This window comes from Physella acuta, unplaced genomic scaffold (assembly GCF_028476545.2).
Source record: "Physella acuta isolate Inbredline_101_S28 unplaced genomic scaffold, ASM2847654v3 ptg000351l, whole genome shotgun sequence".
Taxonomy (NCBI): domain Eukaryota; kingdom Metazoa; phylum Mollusca; class Gastropoda; family Physidae; genus Physella; species Physella acuta.
Window position 1 is genome coordinate 66200 of NW_026731870.1, and position 25585 is coordinate 91784.

Genomic DNA, 25585 nt, shown 5'->3' on the forward strand with positions numbered 1-25585 from the left:
ATGACAATGGAAACGAGGCCGAGGATACCCCAATTTTGTATTATAGGAGTTTGTCAAAGAAGAATGGAGAAGGGTTTAGATCTAATTAGGTTATAATTGAAATGCATGCTGTAAGTATAACAAAATTCAAGCTATCATTAACTGGTCATAGCTCCACAAACTATTTGCTAACCTAAAAGTGCTTAAAAATATTTTCTACCGGGATATACCTTTAAACGTCACTAGAACTGTGTTAGCTAAAAATAGTATCCAATCAACAATCAAATACCAAGATAACTTTTGTTCCTAAAGTTTAATAAAGATAGGTCTAATAAAAGCCAATGCCGGTGGGCTACCTAGAAGTTTGTAAACATATTAATAAAACCATGTTGTATTTTATTGGGTTAGGTTTAGGGGATGCTAAAGACATCACGGTCAAAGGTTTGGAAGTTATCAAAAACGCAGAAAGAGTTTACTTAGAAGCATACACATCCATTCTGACCGTTGGGAAAGAAGCTCTGGTGGGTTTACTTACTTTTAAAACTTTTTCTTAACTCTTCTCTTCAACTACTTTCGCTTTCTCAGATCTTCGATTCCAACTTCAATTAATTGACAATTAGATTTAGAAATATAGATTTATCTCACTGTCTGTAGTGTCATCATTTTCTTAAGAGACTCAGGGGGGGTGAGACTATTAAATTAATTTATTAAATTATTAAATTAACCTAAAATTATAAACTAGCATTCTGGCGGTAATCTATCAACTATCAACTATCAACTTTTTACTATCAACTATCAGATATAGAGTCTATCTAGATTCTATCCGTAGGTACGTAAAATCGCCCGCGGCTAGATCTAGAAATCTAGTAATGTTCGAAAAAGTTACCTCGTTGTCAAGGCTTTAACTTTAATAGAAGTATATTGTGATATATTATTATATTTGTGTCAAATATTATAGAATATAATATAGGCCTAGATAAATGAATAGGGTCTAATAAACCTAACTAAATCAATGGCAATGGCTAAATATAATAAATATATCAATATAGTAATATAGGGCCTAGGTTAGAAATTAACTTTAAACAGCAGCGTTTGCAAGCAAAATTTGCTATTTAAACAGCAGCCATTTATAAAATAGAGTGGCTTCCCCTGAATCTCGCACTATAAGTTTACCAAAAAAAACTTAAACAAGATGGCTGCTATAGTGAGCATGGTTGCATCTGTTGGAAACATCGCTAGTCTTCATTTATTACTGATAAGTTTTAATTCAATTGTTTATAAACAGGTACATTTTTGTATTTTTCAAAACATAAATCCTCCTCAAAATGTGAAATAATTATTAAAATTTAAGGAGTCGCCTGTTTTTCACATGACTAGTCACGGGCGATTTTAATTACCCAAAACAATAGATTACCTACTGGCCTATATATATAACTAGGCCTACTGCCTAGCTTCGCTTAGGTTTTTAAATAACATTTGAGAATTTGAATACTTAATTATTTAGCGATGGATTGGGTGTGGAGTGCTTTAATTTAAAAAGTAATGCTAACTTTAGAAAAAAAATGTTTTTGTTTGTCATTTAAATACCGTTCTCAGAGAAATATAGGAAAGTACGCAATCTATAACTAAAATGGAATTAGAACTACACAGGTTCCATGAACAGTATATCTCATAGTTTATATTACACTGCCTTTTGAAATTTATTTATTTATTTAATTAGGATACTGAATTAACAACTTAATTTTGTACTAAAACAAATGCTATCCTTCATCATTTTCTGTTTCTGTTTAAAATAGTATACAATTATTTGAAAAATAATAATTTTACAAAATTTTTGAAAACTGAACGTATGATGTAAGTCTTTGTTTACTTTTTTTTTTACAAACAATTGCTATGCTTATATAAGAAATTACGGTATATGAACATATTTAACGACTATAATGGCTGTTTCCGACGGGAATAAATTTTTTTTGTTACCTTCCAGGGTTGGTCTACGACGTCATATAATATTAAGGGGATCGTTCGTCTATTTATATATATATATATCTCATATAAGGAGAATTTCACTCTCGATCATCTTTTAGCCCTCGTGGAGGGCTTTGAGTCTGACCAACAGTTTTTCCATACGGCATAGTCATCTATAGTAGTGTATGCAAAAACAATTTTTTTTCGTAATAGAGCTCATATAAAGAGAATTTCTCTCGCGGTCACTTTTTAGCCCTCGTCGAGGGCTTTGAGTGAAACCGACAGTTTCCCTAAAGGTCAAGCCATTCACCTAAGAGTATGCAAAAAATTAGCCAGATATACTGAGTTTAAGTATCCTAAAATCCGCGTTGAAATGACCCTATGTTTTTCCCATAAAATACAAAGATTGTATAGGGAAATACAACTGGTCAGTTTTGACCCCTTTACGAAGTTTTCCCAGATATGCCGAGTTTTTTGTGACATCCCAAGACGTTCTCCTACCACCTCACAAAATATCAAGGGGGGTCGTCGGAGGAAAAATTTTTTAGTAATAGAGCTCATATAAAGAGAATTTCACTCGCGGTCACTTTTTAGCCCTCGTCGAGGGCTTTGAGTGAAACCGACAGTTTTCCCTAAAGGTCAAGCCATTCACCTAAGAGTACGCAAAAAATTAGCCAGATATACTGAGTTTAAGTACCCTAAAATCCGCGTTGAAATGAGCCTCTGTTTTTCCCATAAAATACAAAGATTGTATAGGGAAATACAACTGGTCAGTTTTGACCCCTTTACGAAGTTTTCCCAGATATGCCGAGTTTTTTGTGACATCCCAAGACGTTCTCCTACCACCTCACAAAATATCAAGGGGGGTCGTCGGAGGAAAAATTTTTTAGTAATAGAGCTCATATAAAGAGAATTTCACTCGCGGTCACTTTTTAGCCCTCGTCGAGGGCTTTGAGTGAAACCGACAGTTTTCCCTAAAGGTCAAGCCATTCACCTAAGAGTACGCAAAAAATTAGCCAGATATACTGAGTTTAAGTACCCTAAAATCCGCGTTGAAATGAGCCTCTGTTTTTCCCATAAAATACAAAGATTATATAGGGAAATACAACTGGTCAGTTTTGACCCCTTTACGAAGTTTTCCCAGATATGCCGAGTTTTTTGTGACACCCCAAGGCGTTCTCCTACCACCTCACAAAATATCAAGGGGGGTCGTTGGAGGAAATTTTTTTTCGTAATATAGCCCATATAAGGCGCCGGTCAGTCGAGGTCAGTTTTGACCCCCTATCCGTAGACATTTCGGCAAACCGTCACCAGCCCTCGTGTTCTATCGCTCCAAGGCACCATCATGCCAAATTCGACGCGCCTGCGGGGCCGGGAAGTGCCCTGTCGGGCACCCGACCACTTTGCTTTATATATATAGATATGGGTCTACTAATTGTAATTATATTATTAATATTATATAATTTAATTATAAGTTATAAGCCAGTATATTTCAGTATAATAAGTTAAAAATAAAGTAGGCCTATAGTATAGTATAAGGCTTAATAAGGCCTATTATACTCTAACTCTACTACTGTACCCTATATCAAGAAAAAAATGCCTTTTAGTGGCAATCAGGATTAATTATTAATTAATAATATTATAATTAATTAGGCTACCAACTTGTTCAAAGCCGTATTCACAGCTGTCAATAGTTGTGTTAGAGATATCTGACGTCAACAGCTTGATATTAATAAAATATCATTTTAATTAGGCCTACCTACTCTTTATGACATTTTAGAAGAAGTTCCTTTTACTTTTATTCTATAACCTCATGACACATAGTAGAGCGCCAGGAAACAACGATAAACTAATTATTTTATCGTTGTGTCATTTTGTTTAGCTTCTCTAAATCCGCTACTACTCGTCATCATTGCAATCTTCTATGCAGTCAACCATAGATCCCTAATGTCCTGGGACATTTTATCCAGTCAAGTTAACTTTATGCTGTATCAATTTTGTGGGCAACCAATAACCTATTATCATTTGGCCTTTGAAGTTCAATGCCAGTCTGGTGATGTAAGTTAACTACTCTATTGTTAAGTTACACCCTGTTGAGTGACATCTTGTCCTTCTCATTTAATTTTCCTATTTTACAGGTCAATTGTAAATCAGTTCTCTATGTTTTTGTATGGTCTTGCTCTATCTAATCCTCTCTGCCATTAGACTGAAATTTTGGTGGTCACTAACTGTTTCCAGGAGTCCCATATATGCCTTCTCATAAATGATAATGGTGATTGATTCAAAATTGGTGGAATCTTAAACTTACTTCTGTGGATTTACTTCATTTGCTGTTAATATTATTTTCAGGAGGATTACTATGGAAAAAACATTATTTTGGCTGATCGGGACATGGTTGAGCTAAGTTCGGGTAACATATTATTATACTGAGACACTTACTGTTTGGTTAAGCTTGTATTTATTTTTCTAAACAGTAGTTTTAGAATAAGAAAACTGACAAAAATATTTTTGTATCATTATAGATGAGCTTATGGCTGGAGCTGATGAAGTAGATGTTGCTTTCTTGGTAGTTGGAGACCCCTTAGGGTAATTGTATTTTAATTCCATTAATTATTCCCTAATTACTTGTTTGCAATTAATTAGCTTTAACATGTAAGATTGATATTTGATTTGAAACTGTAATTTTCATATTTTTTACCTAAATAAGGGCAACAACTCACACAGACTTGATCCTTCGTGCTGTAGAGAAAAATATTCCTTATAGAATTATACATAATGCATCAATTATGAATGCAATTGGATGCTGTGGGTTACAGGCAAGTGCTAATCTATGTCAATTTTAATCATACATGTTAATAATAGTAGGAAATTCATTTCTGTTTTGAATTCCAGTTTTGTTAATAATCTGTTAAACTGAACTTTATTATAAATTATAAATGTAGTAACAGTGTTATAAAAACTTCTCAGGTTAAAAAAAATTATTAATAAACATTGGCATATGATATAAACGTGAATTCTTATTTTTGGTATTAAACTAAAATATAGATATTTTGCCAGAAAGGGTGTGTAAAGTTCTGTTTCAAACCTGATGGTCCTAAGAATTCATCTCTTTATATGTCTTCTGAATATAAAGATTTTGTTCTTGAATTCCTTGAGCTTGAATCTAAAATAGGGATGGTAATGCTCATAAATATCATTGAGCTCACTCAATTCTGCATTAAAACATGTTGAAATATATTTCAAAAATGAAAAAAAAGAAAGTTTTTGCAAATGCTGCCTTTGTTTCTTACAAATCTGTTTATATTTAACTCAAGTTCTGTTTCTAACAGCTTTACAATTATGGTGAAACAGTTTCTATTGTTTTCTGGACTGATGATTGGCAACCAGAGAGTTTCTATGATAAAATTATATCCAACAGAGAAAGAGGGATGCACACTTTATGTCTTCTTGGTTTGTATTCCTTTTAATTGTGTGTTGTTGTTTTTTCACTTACAGCTATTTTTACTAATTTTTAAAATTCTCAACAATTTTTTTTCATTGAAGTAATTTCAATGATAAAAAGTATGCTATAAAAAACTATCATTAGGTAATTAATGCATGAGTAATTAATTAACAAGACTCAAACTGAATACGTCCTTCAGTCTGTAACGACAAGGAATTCAGCAGCTATTGTGACATTACTATTTGAGAAGTTATCATAAGCCCAACATTTGTGAAGTAATAAAAATACCTTTTACTCTCTCAATAGATATAAAAATGAAAGAACAAACTATCGAAAACCTCATGAAGTAAGTTTTCTTGTGATTAACCTACAATTATTGATAGGTGTAATTAAAAATACAAATGAATGATAATTGCATTAAAAAAATTTGGCGATTCATCAATTTTGAGGTCATAATTTTAAAATTGCATCCATAGAGGCCGACCTATATTTGAACCACCTCGTTTTCTAAGTGCATCTCAGGCCTGTCAGCAACTAATAAAAATTATTGAAAGAAGGGACGAGGAAAAGAAAACAAAAGCTGGTAAGATTTCTTTTTTTTTAAATTTTAGAACTCTTGATTCTGAACTTATGTTACTGCACACATTTTAACATAAATAGTAAATTTTATCCCTTTTTTTATAGATTTGAATACTGATTCCATTTGCATAGCTGTGGCTAGAGTTGGGGCAGAGGACCAGAAAATTGCGACTGCGACCTTAAAAGAAATGTCCTCCTATGACCTAGGATCACCTTTACATTCTCTTGTCATTCCCGGTCATATGCATCCCTTAGAAAAGCAGATGTTAGAACTATTTGCTGTTAGTGATCATGTCAAGACTTGTTTGCAGAAAGATGAAATATAGCATTACATGTTAAATATATTAAATGTATTGTTTGTTTCAATGTATTGAAGAAAGTTTGAGTAATTTGAAAGTATGGTAATTTTAAAGTCATCCCACTCATTTAGTTTCCAGGTCAATAATGATCAGACTACCATTAAACATTTTATTTTATAATCACAAATTAGAAAACACTTTTTTAAATTCTCATTTGATTTTGCTACTTGTAAAAGTGTGTATTGTAAGAGGGCACATTAATTCCAGTAGGATAGAAGTAATTATAGATTTATACTTCTATAGGTGTTTTAATACTAAACAATTTTCAAAAAGAGACAAATTGTTTTCTTAAATTCATACATAAATTATATCAAATTTCAAAAGGAGAACTGGTTCAAGAAAAATGTTTCTTATATTAAGTTTAAGTTACATAATAACAAAGCAATGGATTGAAGCAAATATATTTATTTTCTTATGAAGAAAATCATGATTAAACAAGTGCAAAAAACCTGTCCATGAAAAATTATTTAGTTACATTTGTATTACAGAAATAACATCCAAAGTCATTCAAAAAGACAAATATATGCTGTAAACTTCAGTAAATGTTCAATTCAATAACAATACAACTGAAAATGTTAATGTAATTTATTTTTACAATATATTTTCAATCTCATTTTTTGCTAATATTATTATATATTTTGCATTTGTAAAATAAGAATTAGCCATCTTGAAAAGAACATAAGGAAGTTAACAAAAAGATTTTTTGTTTCAATCTTTGAAACAATTGAATACACAGGTGATAGACAATAGGCATTTATACTAATTTTTAAGAGCTTTTATTTCTTAAAAAATAATTTAATGAATTTCCAGAATGGTAACTTTCTCAATAATATGACAGAATTTAAAAATTTGAACTTGGACTACTTTTCAGCAAAATTTTTGCATACCGGTAAAAAGTGTACAAAAATAAATGCACAGCCAATTATGCCAGTAGGAAAAATGTTTAAAAATATATCACTATACATAAAAAATATGCACACAGTTTACCAAATTTAATAAACAGGCGTTTACTCAATATCTAGTCACTGCAACATTTTTTTATTTACATATCAAATTCTATTTACTATACAGTTATTACTTTAGTGCCTTGACAATTTAATTTGTGTTCATCTATAAATTGAAAGTTTTATAACACTACACCATTAAATTGCCAAAAATGAATATATGTTCTTTTGTAGTCAAATTTAATCAGTTATAAACTACTCATGCTACCAAAGTATGTACAGGGTCCTCTGACACTAAACATTCTTACATTAAACATTTATTATAGTATACTTAAAATGTTATTAAATGCTTCAATCTAGGGTATATTTTAAAACCATAGAATATATTAATACATGTACAATTATTTTTTTCCAAGATTTGAGAACAAATTTATTTGGTAAGCTAGATTAGTTAGTATTTAACATTGATTTAAAACATGTTCTACAACATTTGAACTGTGAAATAATATTTTAGATGCTTCAATGAGAAACCTAGAATAAAGTTCTTGACTAGAACATAAAAGTCACAATTTAGATTGTTCCACAAAATGCATATCTGAATTTACACACAAAAATTGATATATTCTAGTCAAATACTGATGCACATTACTAGACTAACCATCAATCAAAAATATATCCTCATACAATTGTTACACCAAGTTGATCAGATCTTTAAATACAATCACCATCAAGCCACATTGGTTTGGTTGCAGTAGATTTTAATTATCACAGTGAGATATCCATTTTAGTATATTTGCTCTCCAGGCTGTATCTGGTGTAAATCTCATGTCATCAATGATAAAATAAAGCAAAGTATGGCATTTTGTATTATTGGTCATACAAATTCAAAGAAAAAATAATGTCCAAGAAATGTAGATGTATTTTTTTCAGTCAACCATGATAATTAGGAGTGGTAACATTTATTTAAATGTACTTTTAATCTATGAGTAGTAGTATTAATAATGCAACGGTTAAAGAGTTAACCATTTTGTTTGATATAAATTTCAAACCACATCATTTTTTGAAAAATAACTTAAGAAAAACACAATAAACTGTCATGCTAACAAAATAAGTACAGCTAATTTTTTATTTTAAAAAAATAGGACTGAGATCTGAAAAAAACAGGAATATTTTGCAATTAGCATTCATTTCATTTTTTAAGAAACAATTTTATTTTAAATCAACAAGAAATTCTGTCAGAATATTTTGTTAAAAACAAAATCAATAAAATAATAAAGTGTAAATCATTTTTACATTTTGTATAAGGAAGGAGTCAGTTGATTAACATAAGAATATTACATGTATCAAATATTTTTTTTAGAAATAATTAACTAAAACTCTTTGATTTAATAAGATTATTTTTTTAAAGACAAGTATCAACAATTGAAAAGATATCATATCTGAAACACTTTTATTAATGACATTTTTGTACTAATATTAATAACAGTGATTGTTAGTCCTCTATAAATTTCAAATGCTTTTTTAGGATAGAAAAATCTATAAGAATTCTTTAAGATTCCTGCATCTAGAAATGTTCAGGCCATTCAATAGAAGTTGCTTGCATAATTACAGTATATCACATAATCTTAATGAGTACTGAAATAAAATAATTATGTATACTTTGATGAAATGTAAATATGAACATTTGTAATATGATTCAATTTTGGTGTGATTATTTTTGAGGAAAAACTAGTGAATTTTTTCTACAGTGAATTACAACAAAAAAAACACAGTACATTACACATAGATAGAATACTTTATCCAGTAAGTATATACACAATTTATTAAACTTATTGCCAAAATGTAAAAGAAATTATTCAATACAAACATTAATTGTCCAGATTATTATACATGTGTATTAAAAATACCAAGGCTAAACATAAGAATAGCATTATTTGTTTGAATTTTTAAACACAAAGATATTAAAGTATTATAATAACAAATGAACAAGGAACTTATATTCATAATTTAAAAAAGATACTTTTAAGTGTGAAAACTGAACAATTAAAAAAATGTTGATAAAATGTAAATATTAGTTTTTTCTGTTACTGTTATTTAACTGATATGGTGCAGATTTTTTTTAAAAACAATGTAACTACATCTCCAGCTATGAAAAACCTTTTAAATGAAAAAAAAAATTAAGTACAGAGGTAAAAAGAAAAACTCAGGAAAATAATTTTAGTAATAATTTTAAGGCTTTTTTCTTTCTTTTTCTCTTTTTTAACATTTACAATAGTTTTAGTATTTAAATTACAAAACTACACAAAAGAGTATTAATTATAAGTAAATTTACTTTAATATTAAAGCAATAAGGGACAGTAAGGTATCAGCACAAAACTCAATTTCATTAAAAAAAACTTTTTAGGGTGAACTTGAGTTAGAACTTGCTCCTTTAAAACAACAAATATGACAAGTTATCTCACAATAAAATCTGACCAAGCAAAACTTCTAAGATCTATTCGGTAAAACAACTTAAGATCAAAAAGTGCACAGCAAACAGACAATGACGTCAAAAATTTAATCCAAAGTCACAGTGCGCAGGGCATTATTCTCTGCTATCTCAAAGGTAGCCACAGCTCCATCATTAAATTTGAAAGACATTCCTCCATCTATCACCAAGCAAGCATCCCACATCCTTGACCTGATAGTTATTCTGGAAGCAAAATAGTACATTTTAAATGAAATAATTAAGAGTCCTTAAACTTTAAGACAAAAGGTAAGTGCTTTTAAGAACCAGGTTGCAGGATATTAGTAAAGAGGGTAACCCTTGACATAGTGTTTCTAAACTGAAGCTAGCAAATTTTTATCTGAAATTGGTAGCAGCTGACTCATAATTAGTTTTTATGACTTGCTCAATTGTCTAGCAAAATACAAGAATATATACAATATTTATATATTTGAGTTACTTTTCAAATACCATTTATTTTATGACCAAGAAAACATGCATTTAGTATGAGAGGACTTTTAGGCAAAGGTTTGAATTATTTTCAAACATTATAAATTTTTATTTTAGTGATTCTGTAAAAATAGCTTTCCTGTTTATTTTTAAATGACTCTATGACTTAATTTCTCAGCTTTGAAAAAACTGCATATTACATTTTTAAAGTAAGTTGATGACAAACTGTACTAAAAGCAAGCTGGCCACTTACTTTTTAGCAAATCCACTTGTACGCTCAACATTGAAAACAGCTAAATTTAAGAAAAAAAATAAACATCAGCAACTCCACACTTAATAATAACATTTATGTACAGCAAGGAAAATTCAAAATAAATTAATAACCAGTACTCTAAAATTAACTGTTGACGGAACTCCACTTAATATCTAAAGATACAAAATTGACTATAATGCAAATCATTATAAAAGTTGATATAAAATGGTATAATTTATGAATCAAAATCAAAACAATTAAAAGATGTCTAATTGAATGTATGTACCATTTCGAATAGGATCTCTAATAGTGTATGCCATATGTGGTTCGCTTGGGTCAAATCTCAAACTTCTATTAAATGAGTTCATTACTGTCTCTGTCAAAGCCTGATCCCTCACAGGGAAGTTAGCACCAGAAACCTCATTAGCTGGATAAAAAATAACATTTCAGAATGTTACTGACAACTCTAAAAAAACAAAAAACACCAACAATCAGCAGGTATTAATTATCAATACTTAGTAACATTTTTTCTATCTTGTACAATATCTGCAGTCCCAAATTGCCACTACAACTCTCTTGGCGTCTGATATTTTCTGTGTTCTCCAATTGTTTTGCTGAATTTTTAATCTGTTTTAATCACATATCTAGGTCATGCCATCAATATAATTACTTGCAAAACGTTATTTTAAACACTTCAGAACTGCATGTAAACACTTATTAAGATATTAAAAATACCAGAGGGAAGAAATTGCAGAAAATAGTAAAGTTGTGTAAAATAAGTTGAAAGAATAAAAATATTACTTTACAACTATTAACTAAAATTTATAAAGGAAAAAGGGGGCATTCTTGATATACTAACCAATAGACAAAACTTTTTGTACTGAGCACAGTGAAAGGTGATTTATGTGAAAATGCCATGAACTTGAGCCAGTCCCTGTACAAATAGTTACACCAGAACTCTTCTGTTTTTCTTTTGCTATTGTGTCTGTTGAGAACTCATAGTAGGAGACTCTAGATAAGAAATTATATATTTTCAACAACTCATTTTTATCAAAATTAAACATATCTACAAAGAGAAATAATCAAACAACAAAGTTTCTGGTTAGTAAGTTTAACAAAATCCCCAGATAAAGTTTAATTGATATAAAGCAGTAATGTTTCATTATAAAAAAACTTTGTATTTTTCAATACTCATTTTTTTTTTTGCAGAAATCTTCAAAAATGTGGTATGCTTTACATAGAAACAATAATATTGGGGGCTTGATATTTAAATCTGCACCTTAATTTTCAAATAACCTTATTTGATAATAAATATATTATTCTGTTAAAAAACAAGCAATAGACAGATTTAGTGTGTGCTCTATACTTTACCTTGAAGAGAGAGATTCTCCAATGAAACATTCATTTAATGCTAGACATGGCAAAGTTCTTGTTGGAAAAAGCATAGTCTCGTTACTATTTTGTTTCAGGACCCTCACTTGCTCATCCTCAGCTATATGTTCTGTGAACCGATGTTCAGGGAATATCAACTGCTGGTCATGTAGCTCAATGGGTTCATCATTTATATGTCTTCCAGACATGGTAACTTGTATACGCTGTCTCCATTTCCATCTGCGTGCATACCAAAGTTATCTTTCATTATTTGTTCAACATTGTTGGATTAACCTACAGTAATATATAAATTATATTTCTAAAAGATAATGTTAAACTGAAAGTTGTTAGACTTTCAAAAAAATAAATCAATATTTAATGGGCATGGTGATCATGCTGTCAAGTGCCCAATTTTTTATGTCAACCAGGCACAAACCATGGAATAAACCAGGGTTTATCTTTAGAGTCTAGACAACTTCCTTGAGCCAACACAGCTCTGGATAGTACCTTCAAAGGTAGTATAGGCAGCTGGGTATTTAGATGGCCACACAAACTAATGCCATGACTATGAAAACAGGTGAACTTTTCTTTAGCTGCCTCACAAGGCACCCTATATTATTTAATTAAAGATCATAATTAAATTCAAATCAGTACTAATTTATCTGTAGCTGAAAAGATATGCCATGACATTAATAGAAATAAAGTCACTGTTTTTTTTTAAACTATTACTATCTCTTATACTAGATTAAGGACTGTCAAAATTTATGAAAGGCTAATCTGCATTTTTTAAACTGTACTTTTATGACCAATTAATAGAATCTAAAAATTTTAACTCACCCAAAATCACCAGCCAGAAGCTTCTTTAGAGCACTTGCAAATTTAGTAGCTGGGTAGTCAACTTTGGGGAGACACAAATGACCCTCTGATCTGATGATAAAGTTTTATTTTCAGTCAATTTTATGCAAGTGGTTTTACATCAATAATGTCTCTCTAGAGGAAGGAGGGTTCAGACTCATGCCTCAATGTTTGATGAATGGAAGAGGAGCTTAATTGGTGTTAAAAGAGTCACAATTCCACATTGAAAATAAGGAAATTTTTGGAAGGAATGTTCTAATTGTAAATTTTTTTTGTGAAAAGTATTAGATACATTTGTTCAATATACTAAATCTGAACCCATCTCAGTTAAAAAATTGTTTTACACTGAACCAAAATTGCAATCATAGGGGAAGGAAGGGGGTGTTGGCTGAAGTATATCTCTAGGGGGTGTATTTTAGTTATGATGGGTAAAACATTTAAAAACTGATATCAGAATTATTTTTTTTTAAATTTGTAAACAAAGCGTCTGTTGATACCTTTCGGGGTCTGTATTAATTCCAATCAGAGGCTTGCTGGTATTGATAAACTTATTGGCAGCCAAAAGATATGTTCCATCCCCACCAGCAGTGAATACCACATCAGCCCAGTCTACAACACTTTGAACTAAATCAAATCTGTGAACTATTCTTGTTTCAATATTTGCATTCCTGAAATTTTAAAAATTAAATCACCATTATAATCTAGATATTGATTATAAGTAGTTTAATCATAAACTTTATTTATTTATATTAGGTAAAGACTGAATGCATTTTTAATACTTACAAAAGCTCTTTTCGGACTATATCTAGAGCTGCATAATGATTTTTATGACGATCAAGAAGACCCACATAATCTGAATCTTTAGAATTAAGCTAAAAATTTGGAAAAGACAATAATGTAAATAAGGGTTTAAATTTTGCTGAAAATGTAGAGACAGATAATTTTAAAAACTAACTTTCAAAATTAAAACTATTTAAAACTCACAACAATGTGTATGAATAGTTATGACACAGTAAATAATAGCACAATGTTTCATCCTGTTTGAAATTTTAAGAATGGCAATAGCCCAGAAAACTCTCAATGGGGATTTTAATTAATTAAAAAAATTGTAGGCATTGTTTTGAAACAGGTGATTACTGGTTTCGGTAATTAAAAAAAAAATCTTGCGCCAAAGACATTTTTTTCTAATTGCCCAATGATATGTAAATTAAATGAAAACAAACTAGGTCATAAGTACAGAATCCTTTTTAGACTTAGCAATCCATTGAGCAGATGAAGTAGAGCTCATATGTTTTTTGATCTCAGCATATGAAGGGAAGAGCTTTGTCCAACCGCCTTTACTTTCCCTAACATGAGTTACCCGTCAAAGTGGGGTGGATTCAGGGATGCTCTACTGACTTGAACCCAGATTTGAACTCAAGACTTTCGGGTTTGCAGCCTAGTGCTCTACTGCTTAGGCCATGCTGTCCCATAAACTAACATTTACTGGAAGAGAGATGGACCCTGATTGAATCCTAGTCAGTCAAAGTTTCTCTTACAAATGTGATCCATGATAGCAATGTAGATATATTAAAGACAAAAAAGTACATTTTCAAGTGTTCCCGCTTTTGCAAATTTCTTAATTTTTTCATCTTTTACTAAAAGATTTAGTTTTAAAATTTGTTTTTATAAACTTTCAGAGAAATCTGGAACTAAAGCTAAATAAGGTTACGTCAAGTCATAGATTATTAATACCAAACTTAACTATTATTACTATTGGAGTACTTTTCCAACATTCAAAATATGGGTGTTGCATATAAATATTAGGGATCATCAGTTTATGATGTCCACACAGGTATTTGTAAAATGAAACTTGCAAGACTCAAAATGTCAAAGTGGTAAAAACCTAGATAAAAAATTAGACAGTTGCAGAATCACCAGTTAATGAAGACATTTCATAACTCAAATATTTAATATTTATGGGCTGCTAAAAATCTTAGGCAGCTACTACCAACAGAAAAATACAGATTTAAGAGCATGGTGGTGTTGAAAGTCAACAGAACTGAAAGCAAATGATGATCAATAGCAGTATGTCAAGCGACATAAAAAAGTTTTGTGTGTGGTAAAATTTTTGCTCACATCTCTTCACTTGAGCAGATGGTAGACAGTAAAATCCCACCCACCCTCTCCACTCTCTGAGGGGGGGACGATCTGTCCGGGATTCAAAGGGTCGATTCAAAATATCATCATTAACCTTAACTAATGTAACAATGTTACATGTAGTAAACTATCTATAATAATCTATAGTTTGAAGACTGTCTATACTATAAGTCTAAAATTTGACAACAGTATCCTCAATCATACTTTTTTTTCACTGTGTGAACTAGTAATGAGTAATGTTAATAAAAGTGCTTACATATTCCTTAAATTCATTATCTGTCATTGATTGACACAGTTTTCTTTCATACTCAAATCTTGTCATTTTAGTTAAAATGACAGCACGTTTGGGTTGGAAAACTGGCTCTACATCTTCACTTAAACGAAGTCTTTGTCCATGGTTCTTAGAATCTGCAACATCTAAACCATACTTGCTTTTGCATCTTACTTCAGAACAAGATCTGGTAGACCAGTTCATGTGTAAGCGAAAGTCATTTTTCGAAAAGGCTGGTGAAAGGGAACAAGTTTTATAATTTTTCCATTTCGAAACCAGCAAAACTCTTGTAATAGTCGCACTTCGCATATCTTTAGAGATTTATACAAATTTCAACAAGATTATTTAGATGGGTGTTTTGAATGCATTTATTTTAAATTTAATAAAACATCAACTAGGCCTAATTTGGCGTCAGTCTTAAACGTAGCATTGGCATATCATGCGGAATATCTATTCTGTTTGTTTTGTTTGGAAGGTAACAGCCATTTTCTTTTTAAGTAAAGCTAAAGTTAAGTAAGTTTTCGGATTTGTTGTTTACTAGCTTAAAGAATTAATTATATTTGAATAGTTGATTAAATTTATCTAGAAAATCTACATTATCCTTATCAAAATGACAAAAGTAGTTTTAATTAAAAATACGAAGAAAATGTAGCTCTGCTTCATAAGGCCACGACAGCTGTGTTGTTTTCGCCGACTGTGTCGGTGCTCAAAATCGTGGCATGTCATCATAGTCTTTATTGTTGATGCTGACAAATATTGTTGTGGATTGAAATGCTCCCTTTGCATACTGGCGATAAGTACCGGCCTGGATCGAAAATAAAAGAAAAACTTTGCGGTTGGATCAGGTAACTAATCTAGATCATGTCTAAGCTGTCTTTTGCTCTTTTTTTTTATTTTGTGTACGGCACGGTTTTTTTGTAATGCAAGGTTTTAGGTTAATGAACCGTGCCTACTTGAAATTTTATGCCTATTTTATTTTATGTTTTACGATAGAGTTATAGATTCTAGATCTATCAGATGAGATTATTTGTTTTTAATCTTAGTTCTAGTCTATTGATATCGGATCAGTTGGCTGAGAAGGGCCGAATTTATTGGCATGGATCTAAAATTCTAAAATAATCGAAATAAAAGTGAAGTGTTGATGTTCATTTTTATTTTGGCTTATCTGCTCTTTCATTTTTAATTGAAATGTTGATCGGTATTATTTCCTCATTTTTACTTTGACGCTAGTGTTCTATCATCATAGTATACTAGTAACTTGCCATACTAACTACATACTACATACTACATAGTCGTAGTTTAAGTCATTTTGCAGTCCCACCATTCCAGAATTGTTCAGCTAAATTATGAAAAAAATGTGTCTTGGTCACCATTTCCTTTTGGCATTCGTTTACGTTTCAATATTAATTTACATGTTTATCATGAGGAAAATATCAGCTGCCAAAATTGTGGGAGCTTTAAAAATAAATACAATATTTTAGAAATGTTCTGATAAATTTCCATTTATTAAACCGAAATAAACGTTGTTTTTTTGGGATTTGTAATAGTCATCCAGACCACCCAGAGTTTCTTCCATGCATCTCTTCCCCCCCCCCCCCCCCCCCCCCCAATTTTTTACCCCCAATTTATATAGAAAATATGGAAAATATTTACTTTTAATAGTGTCCGCCCCCGAAGAAAGTTTACCGCCCCCCCCCCCCTGAAAATTTCAAGTGCCCCCCCGGAGAAAAAAAGTCTGGAAGAAACACTGAGACCACCTAATTTTCTTGGGATAACAAAGGGTTTGGGGGTGTTTCATATATGTTTAAAGATGTTTATCTCCCACACTGTCACACATTGTCACAAAAAGCCAGACCCTCACATCTAAAAAGATGTCACACCTCAGCAAACATGTTTTTGTCTTTTGAAAAAACAGATTTTGGCTGAGGATGGTATTGACCAGACTATCCTTTAATATGCTGAGGTCAGAGAAACAGGTGAACTCTACTTCCCATGGCCCACCACATCCAAAAGGCAACTTAACACACACATGCACTATGATATTACAGATTTTCTGACCTCTAAACTATATACAAACTTGTAAACCTAGCTAAGTTTTAAAAGTATATAGATTGATTATATAGTAAATAAAATCTGTAGGAAAATGGTCAACACACTACACACACTAACTAATAAAAACATTATAATAATATATAATAATATGATGACACTTTAGCATGTGTTTATTTTTCATATTGCCTACTATTTGCTAGTATTTAGCAAGTCAGGAACACATGAACTTAAAAAGCAAACCAAAGAATCCAAAACAGTTTACAATTATTTTAGTCTCAACTACTGTTGAATAAAACCAATAATGTTGCAATGGCTGAAGTTTTGATTTTATTATGGTTAAATTGGTACAATTGGGGTGTGCGGCCTACATTTTTTTTTTACTGTTAGCTAAAATTAAACAGTAGCAGTGGTGCCACTATTCTGTGACATCCTAGAATTCTAGATTTGAGAATCACGTTTTCCCTTTCTGGATTAGCAAAATTTGAGTTTAAATTTTTTAGGTATGCAGTTTTAAAATAAAAAGACATTTTAAACTTGAAAATTTTGGCTATCTGGAATTTGTTTTTTTTTTTTTATCAAGACTCCATAACATTTTTGCATCTTATAGCCTTTGCTGCCTTTCATGCATGCTTTATGGTATGATACCCACTACTGGCACAGCATTATTTATTGCAGCACTATGTTAATTTTCTTAGCTGACCCTAACTCTAGGGTTTCAGATTGGTAAAAAAAATTTTAAATTCAAATTATTATTATTTTGCTGTTTTATTCCTTAAGAGAGCAAACCATTAAAAATCTATACTTATGTCCAGGGCTTGATAGTTTTTTTTAATGGATTTATTGCCCCTTGATTGTGTTTCACAAAATTGAACAATATCTTTTTTTTTCTTCATATATTGTTTTTTTTTTTTTTTTTTTGTTAGATGATTAAATTAAGAGTTGTATAAATTCAAGAACAACCTTTTACTTAACACATAATGCTATTATTTTCCATAATACTATAACATTTAACTTGTGGCTAGAAATTGGTTTTTTTTTTTTTTTTCACTCTTTTAACTGCTTGTATGCTTTTGCATACATAAACATTCACTAAGCTCCTACTTATGGGAGATTTATAAAAGTTGCAACTGCTACACACACTCGAGGTTTACATGTATATGAATATAATTAAAATTAAACAAATTTCACATTTTTGTGAGTTCTTTGTTTTAGAGCTGTCCAAAATGTCAGAGTTTTTCTTTTCGTTTATAATCTAACCATTTGTTATGCACTTACAGTTACATCCAGTGTTTTTGCAATGTCTTTAATTTATAAGGTTACTAACACTAGGCTCTTTATTTTAATTTCTTTAATTTATAAGGTTACTAACACTAGGCTCTTTATTTTAATTTATACTTATAAGATTATTCATCTATTTAAAAAGAAATATACATTGGATCCCCTTTGATTTTATTTTTTTCAATAATTACTTATGTTCATCAAACTTGAATCTAGTTACATTTTCTATTAAAAGTTAATTAAAACATACTATAGTGATAATACAAACAGTTAAAATAATGGATGTGGCAGCTAAAGGATTTAAACATGTCTCTTTCTAAACTTTATTTAACAGCTGCCTGAACCTTATATTCCACTTGTTTCTAAACCTGCTTCACTAGTTGTAATGTTGCTTAGTCGTATCAGATCTGAAGGGAATTTACATAGAAGAACTAAACTGCGTAGTGTAGCATCATTTCATGGCCTGAGTCGTAGCGATTATCAAAATTTCTGTCACTGTTGCAGGCCTGAAAAATTAGGTATAGTCAGGTGAGGGTTGTTGATTCAGCGTGTTTTACAAAACAGGTTGTTTCTATTTCATAAACTTGCCTGAGGATTAAAAGACATCCACATTGAATCCTCTTACCCCATATTCCATATTTATTGATTATTATTCTTCTATGTGGATGCCTTTTTCAAATGTGCAGGAGTAAATAGGTACAGTTTGTTTTTTGTTTTACATTTTCTGTTTAAAAAGCTAATTCTAGCTTTTTAAAATATTTCAATGTTTCAACTTTTTTTTTTTGTAGCTTTGAGTTACAGTTTTGAGGCTAATAAACTATCAATATTAGAAGATTCAAAGCTTTTAAGATCTAATATGAACTGTACTTATTAGTTGGTTTGATTGTAGTGTGACATGTTTTTAAAATGTTACTTTTCAGGTTAATATTTTCTGAAAAAACATCGAGACGACTTCTTGGCTTCCTGCTTTTGAATTTATCATTTGCCTTTGTGGAGCTCTTGTATGGAATATGGACAAACAGCTTAGGTCTCATCTCTGATTCTTTTCATATGTTCTTTGACTGCACTGCATTGCTTGCTGGTTTAGTTGCATCAGTTATTTCAAGATGGAGAGCTAATGAAACCTTTTCTTATGGGTATGTAGATTCATAATTTTGTAGTTTATTTTTATGTCTGTGAAAATGATATTTTTTTAAAATGATAGACACTAGATTATGTTGTAACTGTAACGTTTTTTTTTCCAGATATGTCCGGGCTGAGATTTTAGCTGGTTTTGTCAACGGACTTTTTCTCCTATTTATAGCATTCTTCATATTCTCTGAGGCTGTGGAGGTAAGCTTTAATTTATTTATACACTTGTTCTTTCAAGATTATGAAATGATTTAGTTCCTTATTACTTGGTCTCATAATCCAGTCAATGCTCAAAAGTATATCAAATTTAGAGTGTTGTCACCCTATTAAGAATTGTAGCCACTGATGTTTATTACATAATAATCAAGAATGTTGATGTTTATTACATAAATAAAAAGTTTTCTATGCACCTTTCTGTCTAGGGATCACATATGTTATGTTTGTTTGTTATATAGTTGCAGACTGCTTCTTGGCATTGTTTCTATGGTAGCTGAGCTAAATTATTTACCAAGAGTTTAAATATCATAAACCATATGTGGTGTATCCTAGAAAGAGTATGTTAAAGCAAACAAGTTAGGCAAATTATGCATATATGGCATTGCATAATAATAAAAATCTACTTGGGAAATATTTTGGATTGTGTAACCTGATATAGAATCACGCAACCTAAGTCTGGTTAATTGGAAAACTATTTTTTAAAACTGAAATGTATTTAGATCCATATAGTATTATATTTCTTTTCCCCTGCTAGAGAGCTGTTGAACCTCCAGAAGTGAAACATGAGCGCCTTTTCCTAGTATCAGTGGGAGGCTTTATTGTTAATCTTGTTGGCATCTTTGCATTTCAACATGGGCACTCTCATGGAGGTGGAGGTAATTGTGCAATTATTTAAAATAAACACTTCATGTTATTCATACTAAAGGTTTTCCTATTTCATATCACTAGCTTCTTCAAAAGTGGTGTTTTAATAGTGTTTGCACCACACTTTTTTTTTTAGAGTTTTATTTATAATTTTAAGTTCTGTTTAATAATTTACTAGTTCACATGCCCCTTTCCTTGCCATTGATACTATTTCATTTATTTTTTCCCCCTTTAGATCACGGTCATTCACATGGATCTCATAGCCATGGATTAGGTAAGTCAAGTATAATTTGTTGAATGTATTTTGTTCAATCATTTTAAAAAATACAAATAATTTAGCAATACCTACGCTTTTTTTTACCTACGCTCAGTTTTATTTTGACATTAACTTTAACGTCTGTTATTGTATGTTTTCTGTTAAAGGCCTTGATGTTGAAGAAGATCATGGCCACAGTCATGAAAGTCATGGCCATGAGAGCCATGGTCACAGCCATGAAAGCCATGGACATAGTCATGACAGCCATGGCCACGGTGGACATGGCCACAGCCATGGGGGAGCAGCTCCAATACCAAGCAATACTGCCAAAGTTGCACAGGCACAGATAATGCAAGGTGAGTGGCATTACCCCTATTGGCACATCAAAAATCTAGTTTATTGACAACCCTAGAAAAAACATGAAAATATATACGAGAGAAATCAAAATAATACAGTATAGTATTTGATTATCATCATTTCTATAGATCGCAGCTTCCTGATATAATGAAAGTATGTCATTGCATATATCTTCAGCTTTTTAAAAATTTGGATTAGGTAGAAAATTTCAGTGGGTTTTTTTTCTTCACTTTTCAGGTGTTTTTCTCCATATTTTGGCTGACACATTGGGCAGTGTTGGTGTAATTATATCATCAGCTCTTATACATCAGTTTGGGTGGATGATTGCTGACCCAGTGTGCTCTATGTTTATAGCTGTTCTAATTGGCATGAGGTGAGTGTCACTCTGTTTACACATCTTCAGATGTGATTTCAAAGTATTACACAAAGCCGCCACCTGTAGGTGTTATTTGCCTGAATGTAGTGAAATTTTTTTTCCAGTGTGTTGCCCTTACTGCGAGACTCCATAGGTATTCTAATGCAGAGGACACCACGACCATTAGACCATGTGTTACCTAGCTGTTACCAAAGGGTATGTACATCTTACTTATCTCATTTTAAGATGCAATGGTTGCTCAATTTAACAACATACTAGTAAATTGCTATAACTTGCCATGTTGGAAAAATAGTTGGGGAATGTTGTAATGTAATCTTTCATACTCAGGTGAGCCAACTTGAAGGTGTGTATAGTGTACAGGAACCACATTTTTGGACCTTGTGCACAGATGTGTATATAGGAACAATAAAACTGGAGGTGGCCACCAATGCCGACACTAAATACATTCTTAGCCAAACACATAATATTTTTACACAGGTAAGCCGTTAAATAGCTTTAATGTTTAATTACAGAATGGAATTTTTTTTTAAAATTGATAATTAAAGTAATAATTAAATCTCCATTGTTACAGTCATTTTTATTTCTGGTGTAAGAATGTTCAATTGTTTTCTTCAGGCTGGGGTGAGGCAACTATATGTACAGATAGACCACTCTCCAATGTAGATCTGATGATTGAGGATGTTGTTTTAACTGGATTGCAAAGCTCTCAATGTTATGCTTATATTTTACATGCAGAAGTCAATAGAAAATTAAATTGATCTTAGCTACTACTTTAGTTAATAGTTTGACCTCCATCTTACTTGATTTACACATACTATTGCTAATGCCATCTGTGTAATAAATTAATCTGATTAATGCATTTGCCAATTATTGTTTTTCAATCTTCCAAATTTTACGTCCTTTAGCCTTTTAATTTTTTTTATTTAAGAAAAACTTATTGTTTTTTTTTTAGCTTAGTCATTGAAAAAAGCCATATTTTTAAATCTGTTAACATTTGTCTTAGTGTATTGTTACATGGAACTGAAAGATTACCAATTCAATTTTTACTACTTCTAAAGTGTATAGAATATTTAATTTAAAAAATACTTGCTGCATTCAGCCCATGTGGTTTTGAAAGTTTAATCATGCATTTGTTTTGTTGTTGTACTTGTTAAACATAATCAACAAGCATTTTAGTAAGGTATTTATGTGTATCATTACAACCTGATAAAGTACTTTGGAGAGTTTGGTATAGATATTTTGTTTGAAGATTTTCTATGTATATCATAGATACATGTGTGTATGTATATATATATATTTAGTTCAATAATGGTGATGGACAGGTCTTGTTATTTTTTTCTTATTGTTATCGTGTGTTTAATTTTCTCATTGTGATAAGTTAGAGAATTTAAGTGCTGTCCAATGCCTTGTGCCTTGAGATAGCTTGAACTGTACATTTTACATCTTAGAAAGCATTCGTAAATACTTCACATCAAATTAATCATCTTACACTTACAGCAATATGAAAAAGTTAAATATATTTTAAAGTTCCTTTTTATTGCACTGTTCTCATCACCTCCAAGGGTAAAGTAAAATCACATTGTTTCTTAGCAGTCTTGTGGCTCATAATGAAAATATTATTTGTTTGATAAATTATGATAACTTCAATCAAGGTGTGCTGAGCCATTGTTATTTGTTGAATATTTTGGTCTTTAAATTCATGGAAGGAATTAAATTCAAACAGTATTGTGAGATTTTAGTGATGCCAAAGCCTGTTACTTTTTACAGTATATAAAAGTATTTAATGTGTAGTCTTTTTTTCTATAAAAAAAAATATTTAAATACTAAAAAAAAGTTTTTTAGGTTGAAAACCGGTATACTTGAATTTCTTAGATTTAAACAGAAAAAAGAATTTTTAACATACTAATGCAGAACTATCTTCTGTAATTTTATCTACAAGTCCTGAAAATGTATTTACAAATGTGTAAAATAGCTATTTCAAACTGAACTGTGTATCATAGTAATTATTCACATGGTGTCATTGCATCTGTATTTTAGTTGCTTTTAACATTTGCTTTTTGTCTGAAACAATTTGTAACTTTCAACATTCATTTTAGTTTTAGCTTACTAAAAAAAATTTTTGCCCACTGTAAATATTGTATAATTATTGTGGCAATATGTTCTCATCAACTGAAATAGATTATTCTGCTTTCACCTTTTTAAAAACTATCTTATTTGTTATTGTTTCATTATCTACAGTATAGAAGCTATTCACAGCGTGAGGCTGATGTAACTTTTTAATTGAAAGCAATATTAGTTACATGAGAAAAAAGTTAATATTTCTGATAGTATTAGACTTAATTTTAGTAGAAAGTTTATTTGCTGTGATTGTGGAACTGTGTCACTGTATAACAAACGCTTATCTAAGACTAATTTGATCAAAAAAAATGCATTTATTATGTTTTAAGAAACAGGCCTTTTTTTTTTTAATTTCAGTTCCTATTTGTTGTCCTCTTCTCTTAAAGATAATCAATTAACAAGTCTAGTCATTGAACTCATATTGTTTAAAGTCTGCTACTGTTTGTCTTGTGTTATCTGTTAATACATTTTGTACACATTAGTAGATTTACATTTATGAACATTAAAAACAAGTATTTAATTTAAAAGCTGACTAATGTAATATTGGAATACACCAGGTGCAGACTATTATGTTTTATGTAGTGGACGTTAATTATGCTGATTTTTTATCATTTGTAGGATTGATAAGTTGGTAACTTAATTAAATATTTAAATTATTTTAATCGTTAAAAATGAGACCAATTTGCACAATATTTTAAAAAACTTTTTCAACAAATAAAAATACCATTACACTTGCAATGTTTTAGCATTTTTCTGTGTGTAAATTTGAGAATTATTTAAAATGAGTTAATAAAAACCAAGTTATTTCTATAAATAAATTGACCAATTAAACTGTCAACAGTTTTTAAATGTAAAGATTTAAAATCTGTTACAGTGTTATCATTACGTTTACTTTATTCTATTTGACATCATCTAGGCTCTAAACATGGTAGAACTGATATAAATCAAGTATTTATTTTTTAAAATTTCATATTGAAAGTGCTTCCTGTTGATCACATATACTGCTCGTGTAAATACTAAATGTGGTTAATACCAGTATTTATTCTTTTGTAGAAAATAATATTCAATTTATTGGTACTTACTAGATTCAATAGAATTACCATCTAGAAGAGTTATGTTAAAAATATGAGAATGAATTTTGATTTCAGTGTTTGAACAGGCTGTATTTAGCAGTTGTTGTTTTTAAATGGGTATAGAGAATTATGTTGACCATATGATTTTTTTCTTCAGTTCATAGAAGGAATAAATGTTTATTAAGCTATACAAAGCCACTTAGAATTTATTCATGCAGTAGCTAAATATTGAACAAAATCAGTTGTTTTCTAATGTGTACATTCCATGACAAAACAATTATGATAATCATTCTGGTGTTGGTATTTTATTCAATTTTTAAATTTTCACATAAACTTATTTCTGTTTCATTTGTAAATTGATACTCTAATTTCGGTTTTTGTTTGTTATTTCTTTTTTGGTACTGTTTTTCCCTTAAAAACCACCTTAAAATTTGGTTGTTTTTTTTTTAAATGTTATTTCACTCACTATCATCTTAGAATTGTCTTGTTTTCAAATACTGTATAACTACCAGTTATAAATTTTTTAATGGTACCATCATGTATTCGAAGAGTATTCAGAAAAATCTTGTGCTTAACACCAGCTAATTTATCTTGTGGTCTTTGTTTTGATGCTAAACAACATTGCAAATAAATGTAAACCTGATCAGCAACATCTAACTGGACTTGTTTTTTTTTTTTTTTAAGAACCCTTAATAATTGATTTTTTGAAACTACAGCTTGTAATGTCTTAAGTCTACTATTTATTATTTAACTACAGAAACATTTTTATTACTATCTTGGGGGGGGGGGGGGGGGTGTAAATTTTTGCCTGAGATTTATTTCTATGCAGTGCTTCACTATATAGGCATCAATTGTATTAGTTAAATAATGTTAAATCTTGAGCAGATGCAATCGAAATCACTTTTTTTGTTTATATAAGAATTTATATGTGCAGGTTCCATGTAATTTATTTAGGGAATCCAATTTCCTTTTTTTTTTACTTTCAGGAAAA

General features: G+C 30.5%; 3 protein-coding genes across 5 annotated transcripts; 2 read left to right on the forward strand and 1 right to left on the reverse strand.

The window, feature by feature from the left end:
* Positions 1 to 7: 7 nt before the first annotated feature.
* On the forward strand, positions 8 to 6523 carry LOC131941170 (diphthine methyl ester synthase-like). Of its 2 annotated transcripts, none has more exons than XM_059300181.1 (8): positions 8 to 110; positions 4294 to 4354; positions 4467 to 4530; positions 4652 to 4760; positions 5274 to 5394; positions 5693 to 5732; positions 5863 to 5969; positions 6071 to 6523. In XM_059300181.1, the coding sequence occupies exons 1-8, from the start codon at positions 102 to 104 to the stop codon at positions 6289 to 6291; spliced, it is 732 nt and encodes a 243-aa protein (XP_059156164.1). In that variant the 5' UTR covers positions 8 to 101; the 3' UTR covers positions 6292 to 6523. The 2 variants fall into 2 exon arrangements, with proteins under 2 accessions (XP_059156164.1, XP_059156163.1); XM_059300180.1 differs by lacking the exon at positions 8 to 110 and adding an exon at positions 315 to 500 and having other exon boundaries at positions 6071 to 6517.
* A 1859-nt stretch (positions 6524 to 8382) lies between these two features.
* LOC131941172 (NAD kinase 2, mitochondrial) lies at positions 8383 to 15575 on the reverse strand. Its single transcript, XM_059300182.1, has 9 exons — positions 15078 to 15575; positions 13466 to 13554; positions 13180 to 13350; positions 12665 to 12754; positions 11828 to 12067; positions 11316 to 11467; positions 10743 to 10883; positions 10457 to 10496; positions 8383 to 9960 (listed from the first exon to the last, which is right to left on the reverse strand). The coding sequence occupies exons 1-9, from the start codon at positions 15399 to 15401 to the stop codon at positions 9825 to 9827; spliced, it is 1383 nt and encodes a 460-aa protein (XP_059156165.1). The 5' UTR covers positions 15402 to 15575; the 3' UTR covers positions 8383 to 9824.
* Positions 15576 to 15765: 190 nt separating this feature from the next.
* LOC131941169 (zinc transporter 7) lies at positions 15766 to 25251 on the forward strand. 2 transcript variants are annotated; one of them, XM_059300178.1, is made up of 11 exons: positions 15766 to 15937; positions 18757 to 18950; positions 19343 to 19558; positions 19667 to 19754; positions 20305 to 20425; positions 20650 to 20688; positions 20838 to 21026; positions 21265 to 21400; positions 21508 to 21598; positions 21731 to 21880; positions 22019 to 25251. In XM_059300178.1, exons 2-11 carry the CDS (start codon positions 18808 to 18810, stop codon positions 22064 to 22066), a joined length of 1221 nt encoding a protein of 406 aa, XP_059156161.1. In that variant the 5' UTR covers positions 15766 to 15937; positions 18757 to 18807; the 3' UTR covers positions 22067 to 25251. The 2 variants fall into 2 exon arrangements, with proteins under 2 accessions (XP_059156161.1, XP_059156162.1); XM_059300179.1 differs by lacking the exon at positions 18757 to 18950.
* The last annotated feature ends 334 nt before the right edge of the window (positions 25252 to 25585 follow it).